The 14788-nt window shown below is 43.0% G+C and overlaps 1 protein-coding gene across 1 annotated transcript; it reads left to right on the forward strand.

The window, feature by feature from the left end:
* Nucleotides 1–10321: 10321 nt before the first annotated feature.
* On the forward strand, nucleotides 10322–14552 carry LOC121578348 (40S ribosomal protein S10). The gene is made up of 6 exons (XM_041892670.2): nucleotides 10322–10410; nucleotides 11081–11230; nucleotides 12978–13152; nucleotides 13655–13741; nucleotides 14005–14060; nucleotides 14463–14552. The coding sequence occupies exons 2-6, from the start codon at nucleotides 11081–11083 to the stop codon at nucleotides 14508–14510; spliced, it is 516 nt and encodes a 171-aa protein (XP_041748604.1). The 5' UTR covers nucleotides 10322–10410; the 3' UTR covers nucleotides 14511–14552.
* The last annotated feature ends 236 nt before the right edge of the window (nucleotides 14553–14788 follow it).

A 14788-nucleotide genomic window follows, 5' to 3' on the forward strand; every position in this document is an offset into this window, starting at 1 on the left:
GGGGGCAAGAGAGAGAGGGGGGCAAGAGAGAGAGGGGGCAAGAGAGAGAGGGGCAAGAGAGAGAGGGGCAAGAGAGAGAGGGGGGAAAGAGAGAGAGGGGGGCAAGAGAGAGAGGGGGCAAGAGAGAGAGGTAGGTCGGAGAGATAGAGGGCATGAGAGAAAGAGGTAAACATAAAAGAGAGGAAGGATATAAGGGGCAGGAGGAAGGAAATAGGCAATAAACCTTTTTTAAGACAGAATCATGATGTGCGTGTAGGTACTAAGGAGTCCTGTTAGGTGTGTTGTCTGGCAGGAAACAGCAGCGGATCAGATCAAAGCTGACGTGGCTATCTAAGGACACACTGCAGTTGGTGGGAGGAGTGTGTGTGTGCATCGGATGGGGGGGTGCGGAATCCCTCCCACCCAACAAAAGCCTGCCTTAGAGCAGAGCATATACAGTGCATTCGGAAAGTATTCAGACCCCTTGACTTTTTCCCCATTTTGTTACGTTAGAGCCATATTCTAATATATATATGCATTTTTTTATTCCTCATCATACACACAATACCCCATAATGACAAAGCAAAAACAGGTTTTTAGACAATTTAGTAGAAATATAAAAATCTAAAACTGAAATATCACATTTACATAAGTATTCAGACCCTTTACTCAATACTTGGTTGAAGAACCTTTGGCAGCGATTACAGCCTCAAGTCTTCTTGGGTATGACGCTACAAGCTTGGCACACCTGTATTTGGGGAGTTTCTCCCATTCTTCTCTGCAGATCCTCTCCAGCTCTGTCAGGTTGGATGGGGAACGTCACTGCACAGCTATTTTCAGGTCTCTCCAGAGATGTTCGATCGGGTTCAAGTCCGGGCTCTGGCTGGGCCACTCAAGGACATTCAGAGACTTATCCCAAAGCCACTCCTGCGTTGTCTTGGCTGTGTGCTTATGGTCGTTCTCCTGTTGGAAGGTGAACCTTTACCTCTGAGGTCCTGAGCGCTCTGGAGTAGGTTTTCATCAAGGATCTCTCTGTACTTTGCTCTGTTCATCTTTCCCTCGATCCTGACTATTCTCCCAGTCCATGCCGCTGAAAAACATCACCACAGCATGATGCTGCCACCACCATGCTTCACCGTAGGGATGGTGCCAGGTTTCCTCCAGACGTGACGCTTGGCATTCAGGCCAAAGAGTTCAATCTTGGTTTCATCAGACCAGAGTATCTTGTTTCTCATGGTCTGAGAGTCCTTTAGGTGCCTTTTGGCAAACTCCAAGTGGGCTGTCATGTGCCTTTTACTGAAGAGTGGCTTCCGTCTGGCCATTCTACCATAAAGGCCTGATTGAGGAACTCTGGATCTCTGTCAGAGTGACCATCAGGTTCTTGGTCACCTCCCTGACCAAGGCCCTTCTCCCCCGATTGCTCAGTTTGGCCGGGCAGCTAGCTCTAGGAAGAGTCTTGGTGGTTCCAAACTTCTTCCGTTTAAGAATGATGGAGGCCACTGTGTTCTTCGGGACCTTATATAAACAGGTGTGTGCCTTTCCAAATCATGTCTAATCAATTGAATTTACCACAGGTGGACTCCAATCAAGTTGTAGAAACATCTCAAGGATGACCAATGGAAACAGGATGCACCTGAGCTCAACTTCAAGTCTCATATCAAAGGGTCTGAAAACTTATGTAAATAAGGTATTTCTGTTTTTTATTTGTAATAAATTAGCAAATTTTTTCTAAAAACCTGTGTTCATTATGGGGTATTGTGCGTAGATTGATGAGGAAAGAAATGTATGTAATCCATTTTAGAATTAGGCTGTAATGTAACAAAATGTGGAAGAAGTCAAGGGGTATGAATACTTTCCGAATGCACTGTATAAGCAACAGCAGAAGCCTCATCTTATAGACTCATCATACAGTCTGCTTTCAACACACACCTCCCCCCCTTTCTGGCAGCACCCCAGGGAATGATAGAGAGAATGTGTGGATGGACTGACTCAGATTGAGAGGGGAGCTGATCAAACTAATTATCCTACACTGACTGACCCCAATCTTTTCTTTCTGTTGGCTGTGGAAATGATATGCACATCCCAAATTTCCACACTGGGTGCTGGGCCAATCCTAAATACGGATGAATAAAGAACGAAAGCTTGCACACGGTAAATGCGGCTCGGTTTTTTTATCACCCTGAAGACTTATAGCCACCTGATGAAGGCTATTGCAGCTGAAACATTGTCTGTGTATTGTGGTGCAGGTGAATCAAAGCACATGGGAGGAGTATTTAATATACCATACCACCTGCAAGCTTTTTATTTTCTTTATTTTTGTTTTTATTCCCATCAGCTCGCATGTATCCAGACTGTAATTCCATGGTGGGAGTAGCACCAACAGACAAAGGGTCAAGTCTGCCGGTATAGTGAGGTATCTGGTGGAAAATAATATTGTGTTAATTGCTTCTGTTTCCCACTGATGCTCTGATCAAATGAAATCTTAATTGTCACATGCTTCGTAAACAGCAGGTGTAGACTAACAGTGAAATGCTTACTTACTGGCCCTTCCCAACAAAGCAAAGAGAAAGAAAATAGAGAAAGTCATAATAAATACACAATGCATAACGATAACTTGGCTATGTACATGGGGTACCAGTACCGAGTCGATGTGCAGGGGTACGAGGTAATTGAGGTAGATAGAGTTGAAGTCGGAAGTTTACATACACCTTAGTCAAATACATTTAAACTCAGTTTTTCACAATTCCTGACATTTAATCCAAGTAAAAATTCCCTGTCTTGGGTCAGTTAGGATCACCACTTTATTTTAAGAATGTGAAATGTCAGAATAATAGTAGAGAGAATGATTTATTTAAGCTTTTATTTCTTTCATCACATTCCCAGTGGGACAGAAGTTTACATACACTCAATTAGTATTTGGTAGCATTGCCTTTCAATTGTTTAACTTGGGTCAAACGTTTCGGGTAGCCTTTACAAGCTTCCCACAATAAGTTGGGTGAATTTTGGCCCATTCCTCCTGACAGAGCTGGTGTGACTGAGTCAGGTTTGTAGGCCTCCTTGCTCCAACACGCTTTTTCAGTTCTGCCCACAAATGTTCTATAGGATTTAGGTCAGGGCTTTGTGATGGCCACTCCAATACCTTGACTTTGTTGTCCTTAAGCCATTTTGCCACAACTTTGGAAGTATGCTTGGGGTCATTGTCCATTTGGAAGACCCATTTGCGACCAAGCTATAACTTCCTGACTGATGTCTTGAGATGTTGCTTCAATATATCCACATAATTTTCCTTCCTCATGATGCCATCCATGTTGTGAAGTGCACCAGTCCCTCCTGCAGCAAAGCACCCCCACAGCATGATGCTGCCACCCCCGTGCTTCACGGTTGGGATGGTGTTCTTTGGCTTGCAAGTCTTCCCCTTTTTCCTCCAAACATAACGATGGTCATTATGGCCAAACAGTTCTATTTTTGTTTCATCAGACCAGAGGACATTTCTCCAAAAAGTACGATCTTTGTCCCCATGTGCAGGTGCAAACAGTAGTCTGGCTTTTATGGCGGTTTTGGAGCAGTGGCTTCTTCCTTGCTGAGCGGCCTTTCAGGTTATGTCGATATAAGACTCGTTTTACTGTGGATATAGATAATTTTGTACCTGTTTCCTCCAGTATCTTCACAAGGAACTTTGCTGTTGTTCTGGGATTGAGTTGCACTTTTCACACCAAAGTACGTTCATCTCTAGGAGACAGAACGCGTCTCCTTCCTGAGCGGTATGACGGCTGCGTGGTCCCATGGTGTTTATACTTGCGTGGTACCTTCAGGCGTTTGGAAATTGCTCCCAAGGATGAACCAGACTTGTGGAGGTCTACACATTTTATTTTGAGGTCTTGGCTGATTTATTTTGATTTTCCCATGATGTCAAGCAAAGAGGCCCTGAGTTTGAAGGTAGGCCTTGAAATACATCCACAGGTACATCTCCAATTGACTCAAATGATGTCAATTAGTGTCACGCCTTTGCCTTGAGAGGCCGGTTGTCTTTAGTTGGTATGTTCAGGGCGTGAGTTTCTATGTGTATATCTATGTTTAGATCTAGGTTTATATTTCTATGTTTGGCCGGGTGTGATTCCCAATCAGAGGCAGCTGTCGCTCGTTGTCTCTGATTGGGGATCATACTTAGGTAGCCTGGTTGCCTACCTTAGAGTGGGATCTTGTTTGTGTTCCGTTTAGGCTTGTATGTGTGTAGCAGGAGGATTTCACGTTACGTTGTTTCTTGTTTTGTTGTATGTTTATAGAGTTAATAAACATGTACGCTTTTCACGCTGCACCTTGGTCTGACCCGTCTCTCAACGATCATGACAATTAGCCTATCAGAAGCTTCTAAAGCTTCTAAAGCCAAGCTGTTTAAAGGCACAGTCAACTTAGTGTATGTAAACTGGAATTGTGATACAGTGAATTATAAGTGAAATAATCTGTCTGTAAACAATTGTTGGAAAAATTACTTGTGTCATGCACAAAGTAGATGTCCTAACTGACTTGCCAAAACTGTAGTTTGTTAACAAGAAATTTGTGGAGTGGTTGAAAAACAAGTTTTAATGACTCCAACCTAAGTGTATGTAAACTTCCGACTATATATTACCTCAATTATCTCAACTAACCTGTACCCCCGCACATTGACTCGGTACCGGTACCCCCTGTATATAGCCTCGTTATTGTTATTTTATTGTTACTCTTGTATTTTTTTTACTTTAGTTTATTTAGTAAATATTTTCTTAACTCTTATTTTTCTTAACTGCGTTGTTGGTTAAGGGCTTGTAAGTAAGCATTTCACGGTAAGGTCTACACCTGTTGTATTTGGCGCATGTTACAAAATAACATTTGATTTGATTTAATAGGCTATGTGGTTGTCTCACCTAACTACCTTACGATTAATGCACTGTAAGTCCTTCTGAATAATATGTCTTAAATGTAAAGAAAAAATGTATAACACAGTCGATGGGAAATACTGGGCCTGGGCCTTTAAGGACACAGAACGCAGCCTCCCTCTCTGTCCACTCCAGTCGTCCCATGTGAGTATCCTATCACTATCTCCAATTACCAAACAGCGCAATCCTAAACTTGGCACTCAGCCTCCACCACCTTCCAGACCATAGAACTAGAATAACAGAGAATAAATTGCCATGGTCTGAGGGGCTTTGTCTGGTCTCGTAATTTGATTTCTATGGTCATGCACTGGGAGCCCTACAGGAGAACGTGTTAGGAGCAACCTTTCATTTAGTGGTGTAGTTGGTAGAGGGGTAAAATCCCCTTGAGCTTCAATACTTGGAGAGGAGAGGGTGTGGGAAGTTGGAGCATGGTAGCATAATGCAGTATGTTGCAAAATGTTTAAGCAAGTAAGACATGACAGCTACTAGTCAATTACATCAAAGCCATTATGATGCCAAAAAAGTCAGTGGATATCACAGAAAATATTGTAGTTTATATTGTTAAGATGGATTTGGCTAATTATATAGTTATAGGAAACCATCTTGTAAATGAATAACATTCATGTGAAATTGACACACATAATACTGAAAGTAGCATATTCTGTTTTTTGCCACACAAATATGTTTAATATGGATCCAAATAATCTGTTTCCATCTAGGCCTACTACAAATCTGGAAAATCTGTATACAGCATTGCTGAACCTTACTATTTCAAATAATGCATCTTCTGGCTACACAACCTGGAAATGGATAAAACCAGTGATTTTGCTAAATCAAATGCAGTGTCTTTTAGCATAGGCTTAAGATTGTGGAGAGCAGATGTGACAAGGAGGCTTTTAGGTACACATTACAATTACTGAGGCAAACAATGAATGGATGTCTCCTGGGAAATAGCCTACACTGGTGGATTCACATTCATTTGGAGAAGAAAAGCTAAATGATCTGGACTAATTAATTACATTAGTAATTAGCGCCTTATCTGTCAATCCTCCATCAGGCTGAATTGGAGTGTATAAATCAGACGTGTGTCCTGGTGCCCATTCATCACATTAATTAATGAAATTACACACTAACACAGGGCACACACACACACACATGCAGAGACAGAGACATGCATGCACTCAGACAAACACACATACACACAGAGCGAGAAAGACTGCTCTTCTAGTTGCATTATGCCGTACATGAGCATTCAACTTCAGAGTAAAAACCTTATGTGGACACATTGTGGCAGGCAGCATAACAGACTGATAAAAACATAAATAAACGTGTTGATTCATTTATTTCAAACAGCAGATGGCTTTCATGCAGCTAATTTATGCTCGGAACGCAAACACAGCGCATGGTGAGAGAATGAGAATGTCTGAGGCGAGAGGAATGACTCACATCAGTCCTACTAAATCCTCTTGCCGTCACATACCTAAGGAGATTGCATGGCTGTATGCTCGATTTTATATACCTGTCAGCAACGGGTGTGGCTGAAATAGCCAAATCCACTAATTTGAAGGGATGTCCACATACTTTGTATATATAGTGTACGTGCAGACCCAAATAAACTTTCCAGATGCAGGGTTCGGCTGACACAAAATCGACCTGTACATTAATAGGCCTTTACCCCCAAATGCTTTTCTTTATTGAAAGATGTCAGCTTTAAATGGGTTTTCACCAGGTGGAACTGCAATAAAGTCAACCTGCAGGTGTGGACCAGCAACGTGCTCTGAGGTTTATTAGTTCCAGTGAAGGGAAATCTTAATGCTACAGCATACGATGACATTCTAGACAATTCTGTGCTTCCAACTTTGTTGCAACAGTTTGGGGAAGGCCCTTTCCTGTTTCAGCATGACAATGCCCCCGTGCACAAAGCGAGGTCCATACAGAAATGATTTGTCGAGATTGGTGTGGAAGAACTTGACTGGCCTGCACAGAGCCCTGCCCTCAACACCATCGAACACCTTTGGGATGAATTGGAATGCCGACTGCGAGCCAGGCCTAATCGCCCAACATCAGTGCCCGACCTCACTAATGCTCTTGTGGCTGAATGGAAGCAAGTTGGGGTTTCCGTCTCCCTGGCTGCCGTACGCGGTAATTTACAGGTCCCAACTTCTCTGTCACCTCGTACGGCCCATGCCATGTGGCCAGGAACTTACTTTCTGCGGTGGGGATCAAAACTAGCACCTTGTCACCCACATGGATCTCTCGTGGCTGGGTACCCCGATTGTAGACCTTGGCTTGGGACGCGCTGTGCCTTCTCCATATGTTCCCTACCACTGGCCATATGGCCGTCATCCGCTCCCTCATCGTCTCTACGTGTTCCACCACTCTGCATTAGGGGGTCAGCTGGGCTTCCCACACCTCCTTGGCGAGATCCAGTAGGCCGCGGGGATAGCCTATTGACTATCTAATAACGCAATTATACCGCAGCTCATAGCATGCTTTGGATAATAACTATTTGCGTAAATTTGCATAAATAGGGTACATATTTTGAATGAGGACAATAAACAACCTCTATCAGATCAACTATTAATACATCTAGTACAGTAGTCTACAGTGAGACATGGTATGGTATCTGGTTACAAAATCTAGAGGGTATCTGCTACCTCATAAGAACATTATAAGAAATCTCGGATCATTTGAAAAATGAACGGGAGAAGTATCCCTGTTATGCCACTGCCACATAGTGTGTGTTTGTTGCAGCCTTTCAGGCAGCTGAGTGTTCATGGACGAATTTAATTTTGGGGAGTGCTCCGGCCTCTTGCCCCAAATAAACAATTCTGTGTGAATTATTGCCTGGGACCAGCTAGTGGTGCAATCTCCATAGCCAACATCGGAGGTAGAATGGCCTTACTGAAGAGCTCAGTGACTTTCAATGTGGCACCGTCATAGGATGCCACCTTTCCAACAAGTCAGGTCATCAAATTTCTGCCCTGCTAGAGCTGCCCCGGTCAACTGTAAGAGCTGTTATTGTGAAGTGGAAACGTCTAGGAGCAACAATGGCTCGGCCGCGAAATGGTAGGCCAAACAAGCCGAGTGCTGAAGCGCGTAGCGCGTAAAAATCATCTGTCCTCGGTTGCAACACTCACTACCGAGTTCCAAACTGCCTCTAGAAGCAACGTCAGCCCAAGAACTGTTCGTCAGGAGCTTCATGAAATGGGGTTCCATGGCCAAGCAGCCGCACACAAGGCTAACATCACCATGCGCAATGCCAAGCGTCGGCTGGAGTGATGAACCCTGCTTCACCATCTGGCAGTCCAAAGGATGAATCTGGGTTTGGTGGATGCCATAACAGCACTACCTGCCACAATGCACAGTGCCAACTGTAAAGTTTGGTGGATGAGGAATAATGGCCTGGGGCTGTTTTTCATGGTTCGGGCTAGGCCCCTTTGTTCCGGTGAATGGAAATCTTAACGCTACAGCATACAATGACATTCTAGAATATTCTGTGACTCTAACTTTGTGGCAACAGTTTGGGGAAGGCCTTTTCCTGTTTCAGCATGACAATGCCCCCGTGCACAAAGCGCGGTCCATACAGAAATGGTTTGTCGAGATCTGTGTGGAAGAACTTGACTGGCCTGCACAGAGCCCTGACCTCATCCACATTGAACACCTTTGGGATGAATTGGAACGCCGACTGCGAGCCAGGCCTAATCGCCCAACTTCAGTTCCCAACCTCACTAATGCTCGTGGCTAAATGGACGCAAGTCCCCGCATGAATGGAAGCAAGTCCCTGCAGCAATGTTCCAACATCTAGTGGAAAGCCTTCCCAGAAGAGTGGAGGCTGTTATAACAGCAAAGGGGGGACCAACTCCATATTAATGCCCATGATTTTGGGATGAGATGTTCGACGAGCAGGTGTCCACATACTTTTGGTAATGTAGTGTATATTGTAATACAATTTAGGCTACTAAAGAATAAAGCAACAACAAAAAAAACTGCAGGGTGGAAAAGTCTCGCTGCCACCCGTAGCAGCATAGGATGGATTGTGTAGCAAGTTAAACGATGCAGTTCTTAGACTATTATTGCTCTTTCTACTGAAACAAACTGGAAATGGTGAATGCGCATATACTGTAAATGCATAACATACCAGAGAACACAATGCGATGTGTCCAACTCCCCTGTTGGCCTAAATATAAAAATAGTTTCCGTTATAACAGCTAGAAATATCGGTCAATTGACAGCGTGAATGCTTGTCTTCTGCTGCACAAAAAAACGCGGGGGGCAAGAGGCGACATATGGGGGATAGTTCCAGGGCCGACTCTAGCTTTTTGGGGACCCTAAGCGAGATTTGGTTGGGGACCCCTCCGCCAAGCGGACGAAAGAAAATTGTGGCTCCCCTCTTGATGGCGGATAGAAAAATTTATGTTCAAAAGTTAATTTGCCGCAATTCTACCCATTTTGCCATGGGGAGTAGAGAAACTGTTGCAGTTCTAAAGCAGGTTTTCAGCAGTAATACATATTTTGCCATGTGGTGGAGAGAAAATGTTGCAATTTTATAACATTTCATGCAATTCTACTATTTTGTCATTGGGCAGAGATACATTTTTGCGGTTTTAAAGCATGTTTTCTGCAGTTCTACACATTTTGCCATGTTAATGATATCTGAGTGAGAGTTAGGTCCACCTGGAGGTCAGGGCCCCTGGGCACGTGCTCTGCGTGCCCGGTCGGTATTCGGCCATGATTTACTATTAGTTTAGGTTACTGGCTAGACTAATTTAACAATCTAAATTTTTTTTGCTGACATGGCAAATTGAATGACTGTCAGTGATTGACAAAACAAGAGAAAAACTGCTGATGCACAACCAAATTTCGAACGTACACCTTGTCTATTCTACTATTCTAACCCTCAACAGTAAGTTGAGCCAGACAATTCCTAAAAACTTTTTTTGGGGCTGGGGCCCCCTAGCAGCCGGGGGCCCTAAGCGACTGCATATGTTATTATTATTATTATTATTATTATTATTATTATATGTTGCTTATGCCTAGAGCCGGCCCTGGACGGTCTAATTAGAAGACTGATGTTATGGTCTTGAAATGAACACCCCAGTGCAAATAATGGCAGAGTCCCCTCACAAGACCTGAAAATGTATCTAAAGCTTCCTGTAATGTTAAAACATTTAATAAGCTCGTATTTTCAAAAAAAACGATGAGTGGTGGTTCAGGTTGAAAAACACTTTGATAAGTGGTGTATGCTAAACAGTGTAGGTCTACTGCAGAGATGGGTAAATTAATTGCCTATTTTATTAACAAAAGTGCATTGTTATTTTACCCATAGGCTAATTTGCTAAAATGACGATGAGAAATAATAATTTCCCTGTTTACCGGCAATTCTATTTAGTCTACAGCACTTTTCCCGCCAGTTCAGTAGATGGCGCTAAAGCTGCTAGGTCCAACGTCTGCGCATAAACACTCTTGAACGCCTTCCCTCGTTCCTTCCGGTTCCGGTCCCCTAGCAAGTAGAAAGGTAAGCAAATGCCCAGCAAAAAGAATCGGAATAAATCTCATACATCTTACATTGTGTGAAGCTGTTACTCTCAATTTTAGATAGAAGTGTATGTCATTGTTATAAACATTCACACATTTCCCCAAAAAGCCTTCTATTATTCGAGATGTAGGTTAAAATACGCAGGGTAGTCTAGCTACCTACACGGACTGCCCTGCCATGTCCTCGTATCACTGCATTTTTGTCAACGCTAGTGTGATAGGTACTTACCACTGCCGGATGTAACAATTCAACTCGTTCCAAATGTGGTGTTATCATTAGACTGTATAACCCTGGTAAAAGGTTCGTTGCCTACCTCACCTGGGAATCCTTCTACCCCCCCAAAAGAAAAAGAAAAGAAAAAATGTAAAGTGGTTATGCCACTGGCTATAAGGTGAATGCACCAATTTGTAAGTCGCTCTGGATAAGAGCGTCTGCTAAATGACGTAAATGAAATGAGCCCATAGTTAGTTGTCCGAAGAAGCTAGCTTACTTAACGTTACCAACCGCCTGAGGTAGTTGACATAAAGGGCTCCCATTATTGTAGTAGTTGTAGTAGGCTTAAGTTAGCCAGCCAGTATGTGGGTAGGTAAACATCCCTGTTAAATTGCATGTAGGCAAACGCTTGTCTCATTGTCGGTTGTGTGAATAGATGCTGATGCCTAAGAAGAACCGTATTGCCATCTATGAGCTCCTCTTCAAAGAGGGCGTCATGGTGGCAAAGAAAGATGTGCATCTGCCCAAGCACCCTGAGCTGGCCGACAAGAACGTGCCCAACCTTCATGTGATGAAAGCAATGCTGGTGAGAGTAACTTCTTTTGAGTTTTTATGTTGGTTCTATCCTTTGAGACCGGTGCAGTTCTTGTCAAGTAGCATGAAGTCCATATAAACTGTGGCTGGCGAGTTAAACGAAGACTGGATTGTATCTGTGAATTCTGTGATTTTTGTTGATGTGATGACCTGAGCAAGGTGAATTTTCATGTGCGTGGACTAGAAGGGTCACAGTGATGAGATTATGCATATCTCTGGTGTATTCTAGGGGTGTGCCGACATGGCCATACTCATAATCGTATCTGTAAATTGACCGTTGATAGTCGGATCGTATGATACTCGTGATAGGGAAAAAACGGCAGTGTTTTAATGTGCCTAAATAGATGTTGGCAGAAATACCCCCCTGCCCATTCTCACTGGGTGCGTGTCTGTATCCTCAATTTGCAGCCGGCAGCCAAGTTTGCTGTCACTCAGTCAGAATGCGCATTAGTGTTTAATCTTTTTTCCCTACCCATGCCCCACTTGTTAGATATGATGCACATTGATAGCCTGATAACAAACATCCTCGCCATGTGATTTATCATAGTAGCAGGCAGCAGCAATCTAAATGATCAGACCGAAAAAATGCGAGAAAGTGATCGAGTGAAATTACACTGAACAAAAATATAAATACAACATGTAAAGTGTAGGTTCCATGTTTCATGAGCTGAAAAGAAAATTCCCAGACATTTTCCATATGTACAAAAAGCTACTTTCTCAAAATGTTGTGCACAAATTTGTTTACATCCCTGTTAGTGAGCATTTCTCCTTAGCCAAGAGAATCCATCCACCTGACAGGTGTGGCATATCAAGAAGCTGATTAAACAGCATGGTCATTACACAGGTGCACCTTGTGCTGGCGACAATAAAAGGTCTGTAATAAAGCTATTTTGTGGGGGAGAACTCATTCTGAGTGGCTGGGCCTGGCTCCCCAGTGGGTGGGCCTATGCCCTCCAAGGGCCACCCTTGGCTGCACCCCTGCCCAGTCATGTGAAATCCATAGATTAGGGCCTAATGAATTGATTTCAATTGGCTGATTTCCTTATGAACTGTAACTCACTAAAACCTTTGAAATTGTTGCATGTCGCATACATTTTTATTCAGTATATGAAGCGAGTGGACGGAGAAGTACAGCTTCACTCTATCCAATCAGAGCACCAGAATCAACGTACAGCCCGCCCTTCTCTTTACAGACAGGCAAATTAGCCAGTTGAGTTATTTAGACCACGCACGTGACTGACTCAGATAGTACAGTATGGTTTAGAAACTCTGTGACAGACACACAAGAAACATGCTTGCTCGCACGAAGAAAAAAATCTGATCGTTACAAAAAAATATTCGGATCATAATCGTATCCAGAAAATTGCCCATATCAATTACAATACTCGTTTTGTCAGACGACTCGCACGGCACACCCCTAGTGTATTCATTAACGGAAACTTTCATCCAAACTGAAAACGCTTTTCCATGAAAACGAGAGTTACTATTGGACAAATTAATCTAGGTCCCTCCCCGTTTGGTTCCTATAGTAAACAGTTTGTTGCTAAACGTTTTGCAACGTATTCCGACTAATGAATACACCCATGATGTGGATTTTCAGACTTGCACACAGTTGGTCTACAGAAAATGTTTTCCTAGTGTGTCATGTCGTCTCTGAGATTTGAAGTGTCTGTTGGATTTTGGGGCTTTGTCTTAATGAAAAAATATATTTGACATATGAATATATGTTTGTTTTTCAGTCCTTGAAGTCACTTGGGTATGTCAAGGAGCAATTTGCCTGGCGCCATTTTTACTGGTACCTCACCAATGAAGGTATCCAGTACCTGAGAGACTTCCTGCACCTTCCACCTGAGATTGTTCCCGCCACCCTGCGCCGCCAGATGCGTCCTGAGACCGCGAGGCCCCGGCCCAAGGGTACGTCCACTTATAGGCTTACCATTTTCACACTATTGAGCTGAACTGCACTGTGCTGGCCTGGTTACACATTAGGGCTGGGAATTGCCAGGGACCTCACGATACGATACTTAGTTGCCGATACGATATGTATTGCGATTCTCACTTCTATACACTACCAGTCAAAAGTTTTAGAACACCTACTCATTCAAGGGTTTTTATTTTTTTATTTTTTTACTATTTTCTACATTTGTAGAATAATAGTGAAGACATCAAAACTATGAAATAACACATACGGAATCATGTAGTAACCAAAAAAGACCACAATTAGACAATGATTATTTAAATCAGGTGGGTTAGAGCCAGGCTGGAACAAGTCTGCATACACTGCAGCCCTCAAGGACAGGACAGTGAGGACTATTGGATTTTGGACTGTAAAGTCATAGGTACTGATTGGACCTAAACCTGATGTTTCTAAGTCTTTGACATCCCACCCAGCTGAGCATTGTCTCTTCTTTTCCAGGTATGGAGGGAGAGAGGGGAGAGCGGCCCGCCCGCTTCAACCGTGAGGGGGGTGATAGAGACAATTACAGGAGATCTGCTGCACCACGTATGTATAGTGTGACATGTTCTCTCTCATCCTAACCATCGCTTTCACCATCTGCTGCCTAGTGTGCTTTTGTAGCTCCAAATACACTGACAGTAACCCTGCCTTGGGATCCAGTGGTTGGTGAGCACATTTGGTCTTGGTAATGACTTGTTTCCTCAGCCTTTGTAACTAGTATGAATGGTGATGTTGAATGGGTGAAAATGGTGATATCTTTAAAACATTCTGGAAAATGTTTTGCTTACAAGCTGTTATTTTCTTTACAGCTGGTGGAGATAAGAAAGCAGAGGCAGGCGCTGGTTCAGCCACAGAGTTCCAATTCGTAAGTACTGTATTGCCTGATGGTAATGTAGTCTGAAACAGGTGTTCTCAACTCTGTTCCTGGGGACCCACTCAGTATGCTGGTTACCATGACAAGAGTAAATGATTTTAAGTTTATTGGAAAGCATACTGTTGAAAGGTTGTATACTGTACGTCTATATGGTACTATAATAGGCAATTCAAAGCCTTATTTGTTTGTATTTAAATTGAGACTCAACAATATGACATTGCCACGTGCAATTGTAATTTGATTATAAGCTGGTTTGAAAAACTGCATACATTGGGTAGCCAGACGCACTGTTCTAACGCATTGAGTAAAGTTATTTGGGTAGACAAATTTGACACTTGTTTTCCTGACCAACTGTCTTGTGATGTGGAAGCTTATCCTTTTCTTTGTTTTCAGAGGGGTGGATTTGGACGTGGCCGAGGACAACAGCCTCCTCAGGAGTAAATGTCGATCAATTACTTTACAATAAACACACAACACAGCTTTGTCCTTTTCTTTGTCAGTACTTTAAATATGGACCATTCTGGATTAATGTAATGTTCTTTCCACAATATGACTTGCAATGTTTGTGGACTGGGGAGTGTTGTTCATTTACACACTACAGTAATTATACTAGCTAAAGCGTGGCAGAGGTTATTCAAAGTGCAGTCCTTCAGTCAGGGGTTAATCAACAACTTATAGTAAATACAGGTATTAAAAGCAGAATACTAAGTAGGTAGACG

The sequence above is a fragment of the Coregonus clupeaformis genome, chromosome 12 (assembly GCF_020615455.1).
Source record: "Coregonus clupeaformis isolate EN_2021a chromosome 12, ASM2061545v1, whole genome shotgun sequence".
Lineage (NCBI taxonomy): Eukaryota > Metazoa > Chordata > Actinopteri > Salmoniformes > Salmonidae > Coregonus > Coregonus clupeaformis.

What these genes read in the sequence shown, in the direction of transcription:
- LOC121578348 (XM_041892670.2), top strand. Translation starts at nt 11,081, where the DNA reads ATGCTGATGCCTAAGAAGAACCGTATTGCCATCTATGAGCTCCTCTTC. An exon ending in CGCGAGGCCCCGGCCCAAGG is followed by an intron (nt 13,153 to 13,654) that starts GTACGTCCACTT and finishes CTTCTTTTCCAG; the next exon opens with GTATGGAGGGAGAGAGGGGA. An exon ending in CAGCCACAGAGTTCCAATTC is followed by an intron (nt 14,061 to 14,462) that starts GTAAGTACTGTA and finishes CTTTGTTTTCAG; the next exon opens with AGGGGTGGATTTGGACGTGG.